Below are 21839 nucleotides of genomic sequence, written 5' to 3'. Positions count from 1 at the left end.
CCCCACATTGGGCTCCCTGCTCAGCGGGGAGTCTGCTTCTCCCTCTGCAACTCCCCCCCTGCTCCTGATCTCTCTCTCTCTCTCTCTCTCTCAAATGAAAAATAAAATCTTTAAAAAAAAAAGTGGGGGGCATGCGGTGCGACTTTGCAGCCACTTTCCAGCTCTTGGATCCTGGAATTCGCATCTCATTGGGATTTTAAAATCTCTCATGGGGCCTAAGTCACCTCTAAATTGTGGGGGGTTCCTAGGGGCGCCTGGGTGGCTCAGTTGGTTGAGCGACTGCCTTCGGCTCAGGTCATGATCCTGGAGTCCCGGGATCGAGTCCCGCATCGGACTCCCTGCTGAGCAGGGAGTCTGCTTCTCCCTCTGATCCTTCCCCCTCTCATGCTCTCTCTCTCTCTGTCTCATTCTCTCTCTCAAATAAATAAATAAAATCTTTAAAAAAAAAAATAAAAATAAATAAATTGTGGGGGGTTCCTAATAACACACACATATGACACAAAACTTTGCGTGTCGCTTCAAGGTTCCCGTGGAGCTCCGAAACCTATCCACGGGCAGGCTGCTTGTGGGGAGCAAGGACTTGTCACAGGAAAGATGTGATCTGTTCAACCCAGCTCTGCCATCTCCCGTGTCCCACCAGACCAGTGACTTTGCTTCTCTGGGCCTCAAACGGAGGATAACGGGGAGACGGCCCCGGGTGTTCACCGAGATGAAAGGAATTAATTGCAGGAAGCGTGTAACACAGCGCCTGACACGCGGGACACTCCATACGCATGGCTGTCATCATCACCAGGAAACTAAGGACCCCGGACCGGGGAAGGGGCGGGGCTGGGGTTGCCCCGAAGGGGTGGCGGGGGGCTGGCCGCCCGGCCCCTCCCCCCCGCGCCCCGCCCACCTCCCACAAGGCACCGAGCGCTCGCGCCGGCGTTCGCACCACACCCAGCCTGCGTCACCCCGCACTCACTACAGAGCCTTGCAGACGTCCAGGCAAGGCAGCAGCTGCTCCACACCGAGGTCCCCTACAGAGTTGTGGTCCAGCTGCAGGGCCACGGGCCGCCCGAGGTGCCGCAGCACAAACGCCAGGGCGGCACACTCCGCAGGGCCCACGCCGCAAAACGTCAGCTTCAGGTGCCCGACCTTGAGCCCCCGCACGGCCTGCCGGGCCAGCCGCTCCTCCTGCATCTCGTACAGGCTCCGGATGAGCCACATGAACCCGGGCATGGCGTGCATGCTCTTGGCCTCCCCCGGCACGGCCTGGGGGATGGAGTGGAAGTGCTCGTGGAGGCTGCGGGACAGGCAGCCGCGGGCGCAGGCCTGGAGCTGGAGCAGGGTCTTCTCGGACGCCTGGCCCTCGGCCAGCAGGCCGCGGTGCTCCCGGGACAGCAGCCCCGCCAGGAAGGCTGCCGTGATCCGGAGGTTGTGCGGCTCGGCCTCCCGCAGCAAGGCGGCCGTGCCGCCCTCCTGGCCCTCTGAGCGCGGCACGCACATGGGGGGCAGCAGCCGGGCCAGCAGCGAGCTGCGCGGCCGGTGACAGTTGAAGAGCTGTCTGAGCAAGGACGGTGACAGGTCAGCGCTGAGCACGAGGTACAAGGCTGCAAAAAAACACTGGAAGGTGATGTGCAGGAATTCGAGGGAGGCGGCGCCCCCGGGCACAACGCTCTTGGCGTGCACCAGGAAGCCAAGAGAAATGTCCTCCCTGTCGATGTGTGCCTCCTGGAGCTGCTTGGCTGAGAACAGGTAGCAGCACATGCCCAGGCCTGAGACAGCCAGCCGGCCCAGGCGCAGGAGGGTGGGGAGTCTGCCTCGAAGTAGGCCGGATCCCAGACCGCGGGGCACCAAGTCTGGGGGGGAGGCATGCAGCAGAAAATGCTGCAGGATCAGCAGGTACAGATCCGTGGTGGTCTTTGGGGAGCCCCCGCCATGCAACAACAGTTCCTGGTGGCATCTGGACACCATCCACGAGACAACAGGAAGGTGGCACAAACCATGCAGGGCCGAGGTCCCTTTGAGCAGGCGGATGAGGCGGTCGGCCACCTCCGGGTCACGATGGCGCTTCCTCAGGTACAGCTCGATGCCCTCTTCTGAGAAGCCCTTGAGGTGGAGTTCCAAGCGCAGGTACTTCCTGAGGAATGCGGACACCGCATCGGGTCGGCTGGTCAGCACCTTGCGGGCATTCTTTAGCAGGTTGCCCTGCAGAAGGTTGAACAGCAGATTCTGGACAGAGGTGGGGTCGGTGGGAGAGCAGTGACGCTCGCGATCCGAGAACCTGAACCTGAACTCGTCAAAGCCATCGAAGGTTAAGAGGACACGGTTGGGGTGGTCGAGGAGGAACTGGAAGACGTCCTGTTGGCCGAGGTCAGGCCAACAGCAGTGTTCAAAGAGCAGCATCTGCACAGACAGCGGCTTGACCACACACTGCAGCTGCCGGCAGCTGAATGGGAAGACGAAGAGAAATTCCTGGAAGTCGCGCCCTGCAGCCCACAGCAGGTGCATCTGCTGCAGCAGCGTGCTCTTGCCGCTGCCCGCCTCGCCCACCACCAGCACGGTGTCTGCATCTTCATTGAGGTGGCCACGGGTGCTGAAGAGATCCTCCAGGCCCAGGGTCACAGCGCTCTTCTGCGGGGGTCCGGCCAGTCCCACCTCTGTCCGGATCTCCAGAACATTCTCTGTGTATATTTCCTCCAGGCAAAGATTCTCAGCCCCATCATAGGTGCTCAGGAAGCGAGACTGAGCAGATATCGTGGTCCTCAGCTTGGACATGTACTTCTTACATGCGGCATCTGGAAGACCGAAGAAGAGGCGAATGAGGTAGGACGGTGGGGAGGATGGGATCTGACAGAGAGGGGGCTGCATGGGGGAATGTGATGTTATGCATGGAAAGAAGAGCCAGCACGTGCCAGCCCTGGCTTCTCCACGTTCAGGTTGTGGGCTTTGATGACAGTCAGGTAACCTTCCTAAGCCTGGGAATTCCACCCCCCCCCCACCTTGGGAAGTGGGGAAATGGTGGTCCCTACCTTATAGGGTTTACATGGAGCAATTAAGATAATTCATGTCAAGTGCTTCATTCAGCATCCCACACAGAGCTCAAAAGATATTAACTAGTGGTATTATTACTACTGACATCAGGAAGAGCTGTAGATTAGAAGGAGCATTGGGCTGGGATCAGAGGACCTGCATTCCGATGCCTGTCCCACCATGTTGGTTAGACGGCCTCCGAGAAGCCTCTTCACCACTCAATCTCGGCTGCGTCTTTCTAAAGAAAAATACAAGGTGTATGAGCCTGGCAGCCCCGTTTCTGAAGTCAGATACGCCTGGGTTTGAAAGCTGGCTCCATCATTAGCTTGTGCAAGCCACTCAACCTCGGTATACTTATCTCCAAAATCAGGGACAATCCACACCATGAAGGATTGTTACAGGAGGAAATGAGATAAGATAAACTTTAGAGGAATGTCTGACATATGGTAAACTCTTGAAAGATGGTATTTATTATCGTGATACTGATGGGTTTGGTAGGCATAACAGTAGCACCATGTCCTAATCCCCAGGATCTGTGAATATATCACCTTACTTACAAAAAAGGGACTAGATAAATGTGATTAAACTAAAGAGATAGGGACATATCCTGGGTGATCCAGGTGGACCTAGCACTCTTTGGTCTCAGGGGCAGCGGGGTGCCTGGGTCAAGCACTTGGACAAGAGTCCTTGGTCACGATTCACTTCCCCATCCTCTTCACATAACCCTCGGCAACCCTCTTGCACGTAGGGTGTGTCCACAAGGCAGCTGCTTTTCCTTTACCATCCTAATAACCAATGTGAGCAAACTACTTTCTGTATCAGGGGTTAGTTCCTCTTTCAGGGAATGGGGAAGTGGTAGTCCAGAGCCCCCAGGGTGGGGGGACACTCGAGCATCATGATTTCGCTGCTCCCAACCAAAGACCAGCCCCCTGGTCCTCAACTCAAAAGCTAACAAGTTATTCTCACAGAGCATACTTAGCATACCGAAGCTATGTTTATGGTCATCCAAAGCAGTTGCCCCGTATTTGTGTTCCGTCTTCTGTTCCCAGAGCTGATGGTCATCATTGCTCTTAAATCTGGATATACCAGGAGCACTGAATGTAGATACCATAAAATATACACCTGCCTTTCTAATTCCCTGAGTTCTAATGCAGGTTTTCCAGACACGACCCACCAATAAAAAATTCTCCAGAAAAACAGGTATCTCTCATTTGAAAAACAAACACAGGTCAATCGTCCATTTGGGATTGGTCACCCTGGGGAATCTGACCCCATGTCACAGAGTTACAATGCATGAAAGCCAGCTGGGCTTGATGGTGTCAACAGCAGACATTAACCAAGGCCCAACCCGGGCACAGTGCTCTGTGATGAGTAGCCCCTGTTGGACACTGATGTCTGTGCCCTGTTCTCAGGGAGATGGTGCACACCGAGGTACGAAGCACAAGCTTCTAGCCATCCCTCCCGCAGGCATGCTCCCTGCCCTGAGGGTAGAGCCCAGGGTGGTAAATCTCTCTGCTAGCACCACCCACAGGTCAGGGGCCCTCACTGCCAATGAGCAGTCCCTATGGTGACGGTGGAACAAGACATACGAGGCTCACGCCCTCTCTTTACAACTAATGATCTCACCTCCCAAGAAAAGGGGAAGCGACAGTGGAGACGGTTTAAAACCAGACACATCCTCCTCACCTCGAACCCCGCCCTCCTTGCCCCAGTTTTCACATCCGTAAAATGGAAAAAATGACACGGATTTCTCAAGGTTGCTGCAAAGGACGGATATGGTAAATAAAGCACCTTTGCAAGGATGCCTACCACGTGCCAACTGTGGGATCCGAGCCCCTCCTGTCCCTGGGTTGGGTTGGTGGCCATGTGCAACGAGAGAGCTACCACGTTATCTAAATCCATTTGGTCCCAGAGTTTCTCATAGTGAGTAGTTAAATTGCAGAAATCAAGAGGTAACAGCCCTATCTCAAAAGTATATCCCTTTCAGGACAGATAGTAAGAGTTTGGCTGGTGAGGAAGACCTGTCTTAGCTTCAGGGCACAGTAGGCTCCAGTTATCATGGTACATCTTGGGAAGTAACAAAAGCTAACCCTAATATTACACATGGTGAGCCTCTCAATCCTCCCAGTAGCCCAGTGAGTCAGTGGTGGTGGTGTTATCCTTGAAATCAGGAAACTGAGCCGTAGGGAGGCCCGTAGGGCCGGTAAGTGGAATTCTAACTTAGGACACGTCTTGCTCTGGAGTTCTTCCCTTAACCAGGAATCCGTACAGCCTTTCTTTCCCTTTCTGATGAACCGAGAAGAACATATAAGTATATACCTTCGAAAGGCAGGGCCAACGGGACTGGCAATTCCTGAACATGACGTAGAAGAAAGGCAGCCAACCCATTCGCCTTCACTGTGGCAAGATCGAGGAGCCTCCTTGCCTATGGGGAGAGCAAAAGTCAGTATCTTTCCAGAAAGGCGGATGGAGACGGTATGGGAAGGTTTCTACCGATCACTACAGTTTCTTAGGCCTCTCCCTTCCACCACAATAAGAGGCCAGAAAAACACCCCAAAGCAAGAGGACTTTGAAGAAGACATTACTAGGTGCTGCATGGTGAAGCGAACACTTGAACACACGCACCCAATCTGTCTCTCACTAAAAGAGGGAATCACTTAAAAAGGAGAAAAAGACATAAATCCATAAACCTGCAAGGATAGGAAAAACAACTCTGGAAGCAAGAAATCATTTGGAAGACAGGTGATTCCATGGAGCCCCAAGGCTTGGAATACCATCACTGAGCACGACCCCCACATTTTCATCTCCAACCTGAACTGCTCCCCGGAACCTTGGACACACACACCCAAAACTGCCTGCCCACCATGCCCCCTAAACACCTCCGACTTAACATATCCACAACTAAACTCCTGGTCTACACCCGCCCTCAAACCTGCAGCCTTCCTCCTTCCAGCTAATGTCAACTCTACCCTTCCAGTTGCTCAGCCCCAAACTTCTAGAATCACCCTGGAAACTTCTCCTCTGCGATCCACCAACAAACCCTGTTGGCTTGACCACATATCCAGAACAGCACAATAGAAGTATAATGCTCACTGCCCAGAGGGTAGACACAAATGTGAGACGTATTTGTCATGTTGAGTCCTCCAGTAGCCATATTTTTTTAAAGTAAAAATAAATGAAATCCATTTCAATCGTATATTTTATTTAGGCCAAGATAGCCGGAATATCACCATTTCAACATGTAATCAATATAAAAAATTACTGAGCTATTTTACATTCGTTCTCCAGAACAGAATGCCACTGCAGACCGGCCACATTTCAAGTGCTCAATAGCCACATGTGGCCAGTGTCTACCCCACTGGATGCACAGCTAGAGAGCCCTGCCCCTTCTTGTCCCCTCCTCTATGCCACCGTCCAAGCCACCATCATTGTTCACCTGGAAAACAGCAAAGTCTGCCTAACTTGTGTCCCTGCTTCCATCCCTGTCCCCAGAATCTATTCTCAACATCGCAGGCAGAGTGTCATTCTTTAAAAATAAAAGTCAGATCATACCTCTCCTGTTACAAATGTCCCAGCACTTCCCTCATTTTCTCAGAGTAAAAGCCTAAGTTCAACAGTAACCTACAAGGCTCTAAACAGACCAAAGTGCTGTCTGTGACCCTCAGGATCCTGCTTAACTTCTCTCACTTCACCTCTTATTGATCTTCCCCCTGCTCATTCCGCTCAGAACACCAGCCTTGGGTTTTCTGGAAACATCAAGCATGCTCCCACCTCTGGGCCTTTGCTGGGGCTGTCCTCTCTGCCTGGAATGCCCTTTTTCCAGCTGTCCACATGACTCCTTCCTTCACCTCCTTTAAGCCTTTGCTCAAATATCACCTTCTTGAGAACTCCCTGACCACTCTACTTAAAATTGCAATCACTACCTCCACCCCCTGTAACTTTCAACCCCCAGACCCACTCTGCTATTTTCTATAGCACATCCGTCACCTTCCAGCATGCCCTGTCATTTGCTTCCTTTTGCTTATTATCCATCTCCCTGCACTGGAACATGAGCATCTCCAGGACAAGGATTTTTGTCTATTTTGCTCATTGCTGTATCCTCAACACCTAGAAGAGTGCCTGGCACAGAGCATGCATTCAAGAACTTGCCAAAGGAATGAATAGTAATAGACTTAGAAGAGCCCAGAAAGCCAGATCCTAAGCCAACAGTGGGTTGAAAACCACACAATGTGCATCTCAGACTCTATAAAGATCTCTGGAATTAAGAGCATCAGGTACCTCCATAATCAAAGGAAATGATTAAAGTAAGGAGGGTTGAGTCAACATGGTTTAGAAAACAGATCTCTGGTTCCCCTGACCCACTCCAAGCCAACAACAACTTTTCCTGCCCTGCCATGGCAAAGTGTGGAGATTTATATTCTGGAAAGGCTAAAACAGGGTCCCTGGACTGGGAGGTACCAGGCATAATAAAGGAGGTGGGCATCATGCCCCAAAAGCAGCTTTAAATGACCATGTGCAAAATAAGTGCTGAACACAGAGACCTCTCCCCACCACTATCACCACCCAGCCTTCTTACTCACTGGGTTCTCACAACTCTGGAAGTCAGACCTTTACCTCCAGGCTGGTAACTTGACCAACCTAGGAGGAAAAGTCTAAAGATACAAATACCATCACTTCCCAAAATGTCTACAGTGAAACTTGAGACAGACAAGTTTCACCTGTAGGCTCTGAGTTTCCAGAGTAAGATTCAGGGAGTATATTTCAGTCATGAGCAGTCAACTAAGGATCACCACATGCCCAAAGAAAGCATCTCATATGGGAGATCGAGGCCAAATAAGTGGGGAAGGGGAAAGCAACTTGTGGGATAAAAAGGTTACGCAGGGTGGGAAAAAATCTGCCCTCCACCAAAAACAAAACAAAACAAACAAAAAAACCACGTATCGTTATGGTCCTTAAGTGAGACAAGAAATCGCATCCATGAAACAAGAACAGGATGCTATAATAAGAAACATTTTAAAATAGCTCTTAGAAATTAAAAGTGATCACAAAAATGAAAAACACAAGGGCACAAGGGTTTAAAGATTAAGTGGAAGATATTATAGAGGAAGTGATAAAAAAGGACACAGAGATAGAAAATGGACAAGAAAGAGAAGAAAATTAGGAGATCAGTCTAGGAGTCCTAAAATTCAAAGAGTAGTTCCATAAAGAGAGAAAAGAAAAAAGAGAAAGAAATCATCAATAATCAATAAAATCTTCCAGAACATAAAAGAAACTGAGTTTTCAGATTCAAAGCACCCCTTGAGTGCCCAGCACAATGGAAAAACACTAAGGCACATCACTGTGACATTTCACAATGTTAGGGGGCCAAAAGAAAATTCCACACGCGTCCAGAAAGAGTTATAAAAGAGTTTTGGAATTTTAGCAATTCTTCTCTGGAAGAGAGCAGATAAGAGAGTAATAATCTCAAAATTCTGAAGGAAAATGATGACCAACCCAGAATTTTATACCCAGCCAAATTATTGACCAAATACGAGGAAACTTGTAGCTATATAAGAGCTTAAAATTTAACTCCCATATACTCATTTTACAGTGTGGGGGAGATACAATCTCCCAGAATAGAACAAACCAAGAAAAAGGAAGACATTACTCAGGATAGAGGAAAACCAACACAAGAGGACTATCAAGGGAAATCTCAGGATGATGGCTCTACCATAAGCAAAGGGCCACCAGTTGAGGCAGACTGGAGCAACGTGACTCAAGACTCACAAAGGACCAGGGCAATTATTTCCTAGATGTCCAGGCAGGCCTGGCTCTAATCCTTATCTATACTTGGCTTGTCTGCACCGCAGGCTAATATTCTTTCTCTCCACCCCTGTGGCCTGGGTCAGCAGAAGACACCCATTTCACCCCGCAGAAGTGTTTGGCCTGGCCCTATTCCTGGGAGCTGGAAGAGCCTTGGACAAGCTTACAACTGACCATACAGAGTAGCCCACTTCCTCTGACTATTCCCAGACATCCGGCTCTGACTCATACCTGCCCTACCAGATCCTCCAACTGTAGTGAATGCTCTGTTTCTCGGGACTCACTCAATGACCTTGCCCACTAACTTCCCAGCAGGAGCCCTTAGAAAGCCTCCAAATGGTAAAGCCAAGACCAAGTCCCTGAGGCCCTGTTCAGCTTCCGTGCTCCTGGGAGCCTGCCTCCAAGAAGGAGAGGCAGGACTACCCTTCCCTGACACTGCTATGCTTGTGCTTGCTAGAACTTTTTCAAAACAAAACACATTGTTTGGAGAATTATTGCATAAGGTGTTAAAACTATGAAGAAAAGCAAAGAAATGACTTCACACAAAAGTCAGGCTAGGGGTAGCAACAGAGGAAAGTACTAGTAACATTCTGTCTTCATGTGGGTGATGGGAATGTGTTTATACCACAACATATGAAATTATACACTTTTCTGCAGGCATGCTACATTTCCCAAGTTAAAGGTGTTGGAGTTAATGTCATAAAAGAGTCAAGCATTTCAGTCTGACACTCTGGCCCTAGCAACTTTAGCAGGTGCATGAGTCAGATGGAGAGCTGGCTTTATAGCCTCAGGTCTGCTAGCAATGTTATACCCGACTGTGCGAGGTCACTGCACGAAGCCCCACATTTCAGGTCAGAAAGAGAAGATCATTCGCTCTGGGGACAGTCAGGCCTGGATTCAAACTGTAGCTGGGCCACTTCCCAGATGGGTGGTTTGGGCAGTTTCTCCACTGTTAAGAAACAGCAGAGCCAACACGACACCCTGAGAAGGTCACAGTGTGGCTTAGAGATCACAACCGTCGAGGGCTACGGACCGTGCCTGGCACTCACTCAGTAAATAGTAGCAGTGGGTCTTTTAGGGATCTAGTTCTTCAACTTGCATTTTGTTTCATTCCACAGCATTTTTTGGTGCCCAACCTGCAATCCATGATACCTGCCTCTTTATAGGAAATTACAAGGTCAGTTACAAGAGTAAACAAGGCAGTCCTGGATTGGGAGGATATGTTGGTTGGACATACCACAGTGCCACCCACCCTGAATCAGAAATTCAACCACTGAAGGCAAGCCACCAAGTTAGAGAACCATACGATGCCAGACCTCAAAGAAGGCTCAGAGAGAGCTGGACTCCAAAAACTTAAACCTCAGGCCGCCCAGTCCCTCGGGAAACTCCTACGACCCTCAGAGGTCTTGTCGGCACATGCTCTGCACAGTGCCAGTGATGGGTGCTTTTGCTGTCCACCTGGCCTTTTCTTAAGATGTAGTCTTAGCTCATTAAAATGCAGCCTTTCTTCTTTCCTAATACTAGCATTTAAGGTTATACATTTCCCTCTATGTTCCGCTCTAGCTGTACCCCATAAATTTTTATAAGTCAGATTCTCATTACTGTTTGGTTCTGAATTATTTTCTGATTTCCATTATGATTTCTTCTTTGGCCCATGAGTTACCCTACTTTCTTTTTTCATCAATCCAAATACCTCCTCTATGCATGCCCTGTCTCTAGGCCCAAGGCTGCCTTCTCTAAACTGCTCAGAGCATCCAGGCTGGACCACACTACCACACTGTTGAACACTTGATCAAAGATGACAAGACACAATCCTTTCACTTCCCGTATGGGCTGATTCGATCTCCACAACAGATCACAAAGACACCAGGGTAGGTGCAACAGCGAACATGTTTTTTGTAATCCCCACAGGGCCAGGCTCAAGGAGTTGGTGCTCAGGGTAGAATTGTAGGTTTCATGTGCACTAGTGAGTAACAGGAGGGGCCCACACCACGCGTGCTCTGTAAATACGCAGCCACCTTAAGCCAGCCTTAAGGATGCACTGGCTTATCCCATCAGTCTCAACCTAGACTCACCTAATCACCAGCCCTTTTTTTAAATAGATAAATAAAGACTAGAAAACCCCCCAGTTTGACCCATCCTAACACTGCCATTTAATTCCAATTCATTTATTCATTCATTCAATAACTGAGGTGTTTCATCAACAAGTATTTATTGAGTGCCTATTTACTGAGCACAAGAAGCTTTAAGAGCCCAGCACATATTAAGCATCTAAATAAATTCTGGCCAATGGGGCGCCTGGGTGGCTCCGTCAGGTAAGCGTCTACCTTGGGCTCAGGTCATGATCTCAGGGTCCTGGGATCGAACCCCACATCGGGCTCCCTGCTCAGCAGGGAGCCTGCTTCTCCCTCTCCCTCTGCCCTCTCCCCACTTGTGCTCTCTCTCTCTCTCTCTCTCTCTCTCTCAAATAAATAAATAAATCTTTAAAAAAAAAAAAGATTCTGGCTGAATAAATGAATGAATGAACAATGAACAAGCGAGTCAAGGTACCAGGTCCAGCACGGCACTTCCATGCCATCAAACTACTGTTCTGGGCATCAGTTCTCCAATATATAAAGGGGGATGTCCGTGATGGGTCCATCTGTATCACAAGAGCCCAGAGGGTCGCTATTTGGGGTAAAATGAATAAGGAGTTTCAAAACTACCCAACAGACACTTTTCTGGTCTAACGGAATGCGTTTTCAGAGGGAGTTACACCCCAACTCTGAACGTCTATGAGCCATTGCAAGTTCGTATCAGAAATCCAACGTAGACATGTGAACAATGGTGGTCCATAGTGTGCTAATTATTAACGATTAGTAATGAAATGTTAAAGTATCTATTAAATACAATGTAATAATTAACTATGAAATACAAAGACAACTTAATGAATTTTGATGATGTTAAGCTGTTAATTTAAGACAGCCAAAAAGCATACAAGTACAGAATATCACCAATAACACAACAAATGGCAGCCAATGGGAATGTTAACGAGTGGTTACAATGCGCTAGACACTGTTCGAAGGGTTACATGAATCAACTCACTGACTTTTCCCGAGAACCTTACTGACATTTCACAGACGAGGAGAAGAGACAGGGGAGATTAAGGAGGGAGAGTTTCCACAGAGAAGCCCCGGCATCACAGAGAACAGGCCCTGAACGACTTTTACCTGCCTGGTGACCTTGTTAGGGGGAAGGCCAGCACCTTTGTCTTCCCACGGGGCTGACTCCCTAAAGACAAACCCATCCTGGTGACTAAGCACCCTTTTCCTGTGAATTCTGATTACCCAAGACAGAAGTGCCTTACCCGCTGGGAGGATGTGAAGATGGGCAACCTGATTTCATCACATTCGTACCGGCTGATGAAACCGTTCTCCCACGCCAGATCCAGCACGCCCTCCACATGGCTGTAGAGTCTCCTGACGATGGCTGGCCGGTGACTTTGCAGGTCACGGGCTGGGTGGGGCGAGTGAGGATCCCAGCAGCCAGAAAGCTCTGGGGCCTGGCAGTCGGTCTGGGCCTCCCGGATGGCCGCGACAAGCTGTTCACAGCCCCAAGCGCCCTTATTCCGGACAGTGTCCAGGAGGCGCCTGGCCAAGTGCGAGAGGGGCTGGCCCAGGAGGCTGAGTCCCTCGTAGTCTTCCCAGGAAAGGACTTCCCAGGAAAGGAGCCAGTCCAAGATGCTCTCGAAGCCCTCCAGGGACCCTGAGACCAACAGCCCCACCAGCTGACTCCTCTGAGCCTGGAAGGCCTCCTGCGTGCACATTTCATAACCTGGGGAGGACAGTGAGGTCAGGACTCCTCTGAAAGCAGGCAGGGGGCAGTGGGGTGAGGGGAGGAGGACAAGTCAGCCCCACCCCAATCCGAAGAGGCCATGGATCTACTAGGACATTACCCAATCCAAGCTCCCCCTTGTGCGGATGTACAGACTGAGGCCCAGAGAAGGCAAGAAATTGGCTCGAGGTCCCACAGAGAGTTCAATCACGGCTCCTGGTTTCCACATCTGCACTTCATCCCTGGCTTAAGAAGGCTTAGTAAGTCTTGGGGCGCCTGGGTGGCTCAGTTGGTTAAGCCACTGACTTCGGCTCAGGTCATGATCCTGGAGTCCCGGGATCGAGTCCCGCATCGGACTCCCTGCTCAGCCGGGAGTCTGCTTCTCCCTCTGACCCTCACCCTTCTCATGCTCTCTCTCTCTCTCTCTCATTCTCTCTCTCAAATAAATAAATAAAATCTTTAAAAAAAAAAAAGATTATAGTAAAAAAAAAAAAAGAAGGCTTAGTAAGTCTTGAGCTGATAGTCGAGCAATGACTCCCAAGGGATTTGGAAATTAACTCTCTTTGGGACCTTATGAGAGGGCTCTCCCCTGCTGGTTGGATTCAGGCTGACGGCTCTGCTCTCTCCAGTAACAGCTGATATTTACTAAGCACATGCAGAGTGCTGTCAGTCAGTCTAAGCGCTTCCGCATGGGAATTCATTCAACCCTCCCAAGCACTCTGAAGGAGCTGCTATGATCAGCCCCATTTTACAGATGAAGAAACCGAGGTACAGAGAGGCCAAGTGACTTGTACAAGGGTTCCCCGTCAGGTGAGGTGGAGCTGGGGTTTGAACCCAAGCAGTGTGATTCCAGAATGCATGCCCTTAATTCCCCCATATTTGGGTTCCACCACAGGGGTGCCCCTGAACCCATGCCTGCTAGGGTAACCTGCTGCGACCCCAGAGGGCAGACCAGAACATTGCTATAAAGAACTCAGCCCAGGTGAAGCAAAAATCAGAGCGCACACTAAGTCATTTCAAAGCTCAGGGGAGCACGGACCCCAATTGTCACCGCCTCCTTCCCAACTGCCCCCAGGCCCTCCCTTCCCTCCCACTCCCTTGCCACCACACATTAAATGCTGTCATCTCTGTCGGGGGGCTTACTCTGGGCTCAGCCTTCAGACTCTGGGCTCTGGGAATTTGAGAGGAAGTGATTTCTCTGAGTTTCAGGCCCCGGGAGCATCCCCAAGCAGCAGAGAAAATCTCTCAGCGGGAGCCATTCCGCGATTGTCACAGGGACCAGGGACGTGGATGGGTACAGTGCCCAGAGAAAGTGAAAGCAAAAGGGAAAAAGAAGAGGAACACTTCCTTCTTTTTACAAAACAGGGACATTCTGAGATACTCAAGGGAGCAGACGCCAAGGTGCTTGGAGATTTTGCATCTCTCCTATTTGCTATTTATGTGTCTTTCCCCCTTCTTGGCCCGAGTAGAAGCCTGGGTCTTACTCATCCTGGCCTCCCTAAGCTTGGTACAGGGCTGGGCCTCGGGGAGGCACGGTGGGAATGCTCATGAATCAAAAATCCACTGAGGAAGAGGAGGGCCTGGAACATTCTGTGCCTGCCCTCATGCCAGCCAAGGGAAGTGAAAGGAGACGTCTCCAACTCAGACTGTTGCTAGCACTCGGGATGGAAGCCTTGGGCTGGCCAGGTGAGGAGACAAAGGCACGCCAAAGGTTGCCTGCGTGTCTGGCAGCTCGGGAGGGCATTCCCCACGCAGAGATTGCTCTAGGGCAGTTCTCTCTGGCCAAGCAGGCCTCCACCCTGTGCCCACTGCCAGGCAGAGGAGTCAGGAGGGTAGACATGGGAGGGGGGAGAGGAGAGAACAGGACAGGTAGGAAAAGCTCTGGGCTTGGCCCTGGCGTGGCTCTCGGCTGTGGAAAGCCCAGCCCCACTGCCACCCCCGTCCAGGACCTGGGGAAAAGAACCACCCGCCCCTCCCTCTGGGAAGAGCCCAAACATGGGGTGGGCACTCTCTCTCTGACCCCATGCCTGGAGGGCATGTGTGCAGCCAGGAATTAAAGATGTTGCAAGGTTAACATGAGACCAGGCAACACCTGCTCCTTTTATCCAGAGGATGCCTGAGGACGGAGGGCTGCCCCCTCGTAGGCATCAGGAGAACCTAGACCACACTCTCCCCCTGCAAAGATTACTAGGCTTGGTGGAGCAGGCACGGCCTTGAGCAGGAAGGCAAAGGCTGAGTGGCACAGGACTGCCAGGTCTAGATTCACCTACAGACCCCACCTCCCTGGGAAATCCCGAAAGGATGGTCTGGAAGCCAGAGGTGGCCAAGCCACTGTGCAGAACTAGGTAATTCTCATCAGTTCTGGTGTAAAGCCCTGGAACATTCTGTGCATCCACCATGACCTGCACTGAGATACCCAGAGTTGTGCTCACCCCCAAGGGGACAAGCTGGGAGTAAGCAGGGGCCCTTCCCAAACACACCAAGTCCGCAGCAGCTGACAAATGCTTGAGCCACACACACCCAACTAGTAACATCAAGGATCTGTGGACACCAGGAAGGAGAAGCAGGCCTGAGCCCTAAAGGTTGATGCTCTGTACCCCCACCAGCAGCTGGAAAGTCCCAACTTTTCCCTGGCTTCCTTCCAGAAACCTCAGAGCAGGAAGAATCCCCAAGGACCCATTTGGTCGGACCCCTGTCTCTGAGCAGACATTGTCCTTTCTTACTGTAAACAGGCAGGGGGAGGACCTGGGCTTGCTGCAGTCCTCAAATAACCAGCTCAGGAAGTTCTTCATCATGTCTAACTTAAGTTTCTCCTGCTTTAGCTTCAGTTGGGAGTGAGAGAAAACAGATGACCAATCATCCCCTATTTCATGAAAATTGTCCCTAAAAATCCAGCTTCTGGCCCCCGAATCACCCGTTCAGACTTCCCCTCTTCAGTCTAACTAAATCAGTCTATCTCCACTGCCTTTTCTTTACTTGAGTTACTACAACTTTGGAGTCCTTATCAGTCTTTCCTTGAGGAAGGTGAGCCCCAGGCCAAGAAAGAGGCATGAAACAGAGTCAAGTGGAAGGGACAACCCACGTGGGCCCTCCCTTATCCCTAAGCCCAGGCCCAGGCCGAAGCCCTGACACACCTCCTTCCTTCCTGAGACCACAGCCAGCCGACTTTCTCTGGAGCTCTGAGCCAGCTGATTGGCTTAAGGGCTGAATCTCAGCCCACTGGGCCCCTGCAGACAAGAGAAGGAGGGAGGCCCAGGGAAGCTTGGTTTCTCAACTGTCCTGACTCTCAGCTGGGGCCAAGCCTTCCCCGGGGCACTGGACCCATCCCTGCCCCTCCTGTGGCCCCTCTTCCGTTCCACCCCCTTCCCTGAGCTTCTCTCTGGGGGACCATTTCCCACCAGCACCCAGACTGTAGTGTCTCCATCAGGAGAGTAGAGCCCTCTCTTCCTCAGACAGCTCGAACCCCAATTCTCTGACCCCCTTCACAGCAGGACTCCTGTCTGTGGTCTGTAGTGCTGTCTTCCAGGCGCATCCCCCTGGGCCCCCCAGACTGTTCTTGTCTCAGCTGGGTTCTCAGCCCTGGGCCAGCTGGCTTGGCCAAAGGCGTCTATCAGAATGGCTCTCCCTCTCCTTGCAGCACCCCCCTCACCCCAACTCTGACTTCTCCTCCCAGCCTGCTGGCCGTTCCTTCTGTCTCCTTGGCTGGCTCCTGATGCTGGGAGCCCTAGAGCTCCCAGGTTGGGTCTCTCTCCTCCATACCACTCTCTCCCTAATTGAGCTCACCTGCTCTTACAGCTCTAAATGCCAGCCCCAAATTTTATTTCCAACTCCAAAGCCCCCGCAAGGCCCCCACTGGGCATCTTCCCAGTGGATGCCTAATGAGCATCTCAAGCATAAAAAGCACAAACCAGCACTCCGGCTCTTCCCCCTAAACAGCTCCCACTTCAGGAGATGGCAGCTCCAAGCTTCCGGACTCTCAGGCCAAAAACCTTCGAGTCATCCCTGACTCCACCTTTCTCTCACATCCAAACCCTCCTGACCCCAAATCGGAAAATCGGATATTTTCCCACAGCCTCTCTGCCCCCAGGGTCTCTCCCCAGAATGACAACAGTGGCCCCGTCCCTGCCCCCCCCCCCCCCCCACCTTCTGCCCTCACCTCCCTGCAGTCTTAGTCTGCTAACTCCTGAGTCAGAGCAGGTGACTCTTCTCTTCAAAGTCCTCCAATGGCTCTCACTGTACTCCCAGTAAAAACCAAAGTGGCCTTCAAGGCCCCAGGCAATGGACCCCCACTTCCCCACCCCTTCCCTCTCCTCACTTATCTCCTACTAACCCCCCCCCAAGGGCTCCTCACCCACCCTGCTCCAGCCACACAGACCTCCTCCTTGTTCCTGGAACAAGCTGGACCTGCTCCCACCAGGCATGCCTCTGCCTGAGGGCCTTTGCACATGCTCTGTGCTCTTCCCTCCACGGGTGCACTGTCCTTCCCCTCAGATATTCACATAGCTCACCCTTCACCTCCTTCAAGGCTTTGTTCAGGTTGTTACCACCTCGGAGAGGCCCTCCCTGCCTATGCTTTATAAAACCGCAATACCCAAGCCCAGCCCTCACCCCCTCTTGCCTGCTTTGTTTTTCTCCATAGCACTTCTCACTGCCTGACAGATCACGTATGTACTTGATTGCTGTCCTACTCCTTTCTAGAATATGAACTCCATTAAAGCAGGGAGTTTTGCCCGATTTTTTTTTTCTTATTGCTATAGCCCAGGGTCTCTGCATGGCTCCAGGAGGCAGAAGTGGAACGGAGCGGTGGAAATCTGCAAGCCATCGATTTTAGCTCAGTGTAACGAGAGCTGCAGGACGATGAACAGGCACCCCATAAGTCATCATCACTAGGGATGATGCACCAGGTGGGAGGTGGGTGGGCTAAATAGGGGTCCCCTCCAGCCTCAGATCCCAGACTGGCAAAGGGGATCTGAGTAACCAACAAACTTAGGGCCGGAGTGATTGGGACAGGAGAGCAGAGGCAATGGGAGTGTCACTCTGGTCTTCGCCAAGGGGACAGGTGACATGGCAGACAAGAACAGCCCATGGGGAGATCAAGGCCACACAAGGGAGAATCCTATGGGCTCAGAAAGAGGGAGAGAAGCAAGAGCAGACAAACAGTCAGGGATCCAACTGTGGGAGGAGATTTGGGGATGCTTTTTAATCTGCTGGAAAGCAAGTAAGACCAGATGGCTGCTCCCCAACATGAGGACCAAAGGACAGGGCAGAAGGCACAGAGAATGCAAGGCTTTGCAGGCCCTGGTGTGGGTCCATGCAGGAAGGGATGGGAATGAGGAGGGGTCTCCACACCCACCAAGGGAGGGAAGGAGGCAGGAGGCTCCCCTAAGAGTTACAAGGCCACAGGCAGGGTTAGATACCATCCAGGCATTCTCTCACCTATACCCACCCATTCACAGGCATGATGAAGATGGGGAAACTGAGGCCCAGAGAGAGGAGGAGTCTCGACTGAGAGTTGAGGAGGCTTCCTCTAAGAACTGAAATCTCATTCCCAGGCCAGCCCCGTGCCTCCGGACTTCTCATTCTGCGGGTTCTCCCTTCAAACCCGTCAGGATCGCCTTACACAGCCTCTCTCCAGACCTCAAAGGCTCAAGGGGCCTGGAAGTTCTGCTCACGCCCCCAAGCCTACTCATTCTCTGTAGCCGCTGCCCGCCAGGGGGCTCCGCTACCTCGAGACTCCCCCTTTCCTTCTAACCTCCATTTAGACGCCGGGACTGCCGAAGGGAAAACCGGGGCATCCCCTTCCCCCAAGCCCGACGGCCGGGACGGCTCAAAAGCCAAGTGTCCGAGACCCGGGGACAGCTCCCCTCGGCGCCCAGCCCCTCCCCGCGCTCCCGTGCTGGGTAGAGGAGCACTCACCGCACAGTCACCTGCGCCCCAATTCCTCCCTGCGGTCTGGGCGCAAAACTCAAGGCTCGGACTCCCATTCCTGCTCCGCTCAGGCCCCGCCCCTTCTGTCCGGGCGCCCCGCCCTAGCGCTCTGCCCACCCACCCTGCCCTGCGGGCCACACCCCTCCGGTCCGGGCGCCCCGCCCCGCGCTGTACCCACCTACCCCGCCCTGCGGGGACACTCAGCCCCGGCCCGGGCGCCCCGCCCCGCGCTGAGCCCACCCATCCTTCCCGGCGGGCCACACCCCCTTCCGCCCCACCCCGTCCTGGCACCCGGTCCTGGCATCACGGCCCGCGGCCACCCAGAGGTCTCCCGAGACTGGGCAGGAGGGTGAACAGGAACAGGCCTGGGCAGCCCGTCAACTGGACCCGGGGCCAAGTGTGTCCCACTTAGTGAGCCACCTTTCTACTAGAGGGAACCAGAGGCGCCCTCCCGAGACACACGCCCCAGACATCCTGTGGAAGGAAAAGCTAGGAAAGCTGTGGGAGTCAGTATTAACCAAAGCACTCTTTGACAGCCAGTAAGTCCATAGTCATCTAAGGCCTTAATATTGTGAAGTCCCAGAACAGTGTTTTCCAGAGTGTGACGGGTTACATGTTAGGTGAGAGTGGACAGGGCATTTCAAGTTCCTCTTTTTTTCCTTTCTCCTGCAAGCCTTCTGTTTAAGTTGAAGCAAGCCCTCTCTGTTTGGAACTAATGGGGCTTGAGCCTCTCTCTAACACTGCCTGGTCTACTTGGCTCTTCTACAACATCTAACTAGAATTTAACGGCACTGTTTTGTTTCCATTAAATTAAATTTATTTCAGTTTATGGTTTCCAATTCTTCCGAGCAAGTGACACTGGTTTTCCATTGAAGGTATTAAAACGTTCCTTTTAAAACACTCGTATTTGGAAATTTTCTCATGTAAAGCAAAATATCTGACATTTTTACATGGTGCTTATTATATGCCAGGCTTTACCTACATTAACCCAATTAATCTCAGCTATGGGGTATTGGCTATCATTATTTAAAATTTATAGATGAAGAAACTGAGGCACAGAAACGTTAATTAACCTATCCAAGTAGAGACAGCAGAGCCAAGATTTGCCCCCCTGGCACCAAAGTTCTGGCTCTGACCAGTACCCCACATTGCCTCCAGGTAAATCCCTGCACAGGTGGCGTGCAGTGGCCTCGGTTGGGGAATGCTGAGTTAGAAGGACTGCCTCTAGCCCAGGGAAATCATTCCGGATAGTGCACAGATCTATCTACAGGAATGTTCACCACCCTCTTATCTACAACAGTGAAAAGCTGGATAATAGCAGATTACTTAAGAACACTGACAGAGCAACTGAGCCTCCAGCTGAACTGACTCATCTTCTCTCCTACCCCATGTCCAACCTGGGAGCACATTTTCCAGATTGACCTTCAAAATAGACTCAGAATGCAGCCCCTTCTTACTATATCCACCATGACCACCTGGGTTCAAATCTCCGACGTCTGTCACCTGGTTTTGGCAGGAGCTCCCGGCTGTTGTCCATGATTCCACCTACAGTCTTTCTTCAACACAGCAGCTGCAGTGAGTCGGTTAAAAAAAAAAAAAAAAAAGAGTGAAATGATATCACTCCTCTGCTGAAACCCCTCCGTTGAGTTCCATCTCAGAGTAAAAGACAGTGGAGGTCCTTACAATTACTGTTTGCCCCCAGGGACCTCTCTGAACTACCCCCTCATTCATTCTGCTCCAGCCACACTGGTCTCTTGGCTGTTCCTGGAATATGCCAGGCCTGCTGCCACCACTGGGCCTTTGCATTTGCTGTTCCTTCTGCCTGGAATGCTTGTCCTCTAGAAATCTACATGACTCCCTCCTTCACCTCTTTCAGGCCTTTGCTTATATGTGACTTCCTCAGTGAGGTCTTCAAGCCTGACCATCCTATGTACAACGGCAACCCCTCCCCCTGACCCTCTCCCTGCTTTATTTTGTATTTTTCTCCCATCTCAAGCACACTTATCTGTATACAACACACTGGATATATTTCCTTATTTATTGTCTTTGATGTTAGTCTCTCACCCAAAAGAACATGAGCTGCAAGGTAACAGAAACCTTTCTGTCTTGGTCCCTGTGTTATCTCGGGGCCTAGAACAGGACCTGGCATGCAATAAATATTTAAGTGAATGTACCAACGATGATGCTCTATTCTAATAACCAAGGAAAGTGGATGATACTGTAGCCCACAAGGGTCGCAGCCTCATAAACATCATGTTGGGTGAAAGAATCCAGATGCAAAAACATAATACTGTCTGGTATCATTCATATAAAGTTCAAAAGCAGGAAAAACAAGTTACAGTGATAGGAGCCAGGATAGAGGTTACAACAGGGGAAGAGGTCAGAGGTAGTGACCAGGAAGGGGTACAAAGGGGATTTCTGGGGTGCTAATAATGTTCTATTTTTTTTTTATCTGAGTGGCGGTTACATGGGTGTGAATACCTTGTGAAAACTGATCAAGCTAAACACTTATGGTATTTGCATTTTCCCTTACGCTTGTTGTATTTCAATAGAAATTTATTTTTAAAAGACGCTACAGAGGTATGCTTTTTAGCATGGTGAGACATCATGATATACGGCTAAATTTAAAAAGTAGGTTGCTTTTCAACGGGAACACCAAGACAAGCGAAGGGGGGAAAGTAGTCTTTTCAACAAATGGTGCTGGGAAAATTGCACCATTTGCCACATGCACAAGAATGAATTTGGTCCCCCGCCTCATATCTGCAAAAATTAATTCAAAGTGGATCAAAGACCTAAATGTAAGAGCTAAAACAAAAAACTCGTAGAAGTTAGTATAGGTGTGAATCTTCATGACCTGTCATGTCTCAGTACAACCATAGCAGTGCCCACCCCCCTCCAGTCTCTGGCCCCAATTTTAAAATCCCACAGTATTGGCTGATTCAGTCTGAGGAGCACTGACTCTTGATCTCCCGGTCACGAGTTCGAGCCCCACATTGGGTGTAGAGATTACTAAAATAAATAAATAAACTTTAAAAATTCCACAGTATTAAGCCCCTTTGAAGGGGTTTTTTTTTTGAAAAATAATTTTTTATAACAATATTAGGTTCAGGTGCACAACATAATGACTCAGTGTTTGTATGTATTATGAAATGATGACAATAAGTCTAATCATAGAACATAGTGAAAGAATTGTTTTTCTTGTGATGAGAACTTTTAAGATCTACTCTCTTAACAACTTCCCAATGTATGATATAGTATTATTAACTGCAGTCATCATGCTG

General features: G+C 50.7%; 1 protein-coding gene across 2 annotated transcripts in view; it reads right to left on the bottom strand.

The window, feature by feature from the left end:
• NOD2 (nucleotide binding oligomerization domain containing 2) overlaps positions 1-18631 on the bottom strand; it is a 35345-nt gene extending 16714 nt beyond the window's left edge. The window contains exons 1-4 of one of the 2 annotated variants that reach the window (XM_032424568.1): positions 18547-18631; positions 12164-12630; positions 5335-5440; positions 965-2780 (exon numbers count right to left, since the gene is read on the bottom strand). In XM_032424568.1, the coding sequence (XP_032280459.1) occupies positions 965-2780; positions 5335-5440; positions 12164-12622 (2381 nt within the window). In that variant the 5' untranslated portion in view covers positions 12623-12630; positions 18547-18631. Of the gene's footprint in view, positions 1-964; positions 2781-5334; positions 5441-12163; positions 12631-18546 lie in introns of those variants that run through there. The other variant, XM_032424569.1, reaches the window with a different exon arrangement.
• Between the last annotated feature and the right edge of the window lie 3208 nt (positions 18632-21839).

The sequence above is a fragment of the Phoca vitulina genome, unplaced genomic scaffold (genome assembly GCF_004348235.1).
Source record: "Phoca vitulina isolate PV1807 unplaced genomic scaffold, GSC_HSeal_1.0 scaffold30, whole genome shotgun sequence".
In the NCBI taxonomy this organism is placed as follows: Eukaryota; Metazoa; Chordata; class Mammalia; order Carnivora; family Phocidae; genus Phoca; species Phoca vitulina.
This window is presented reverse-complemented; position numbering and strand designations above follow the sequence as displayed.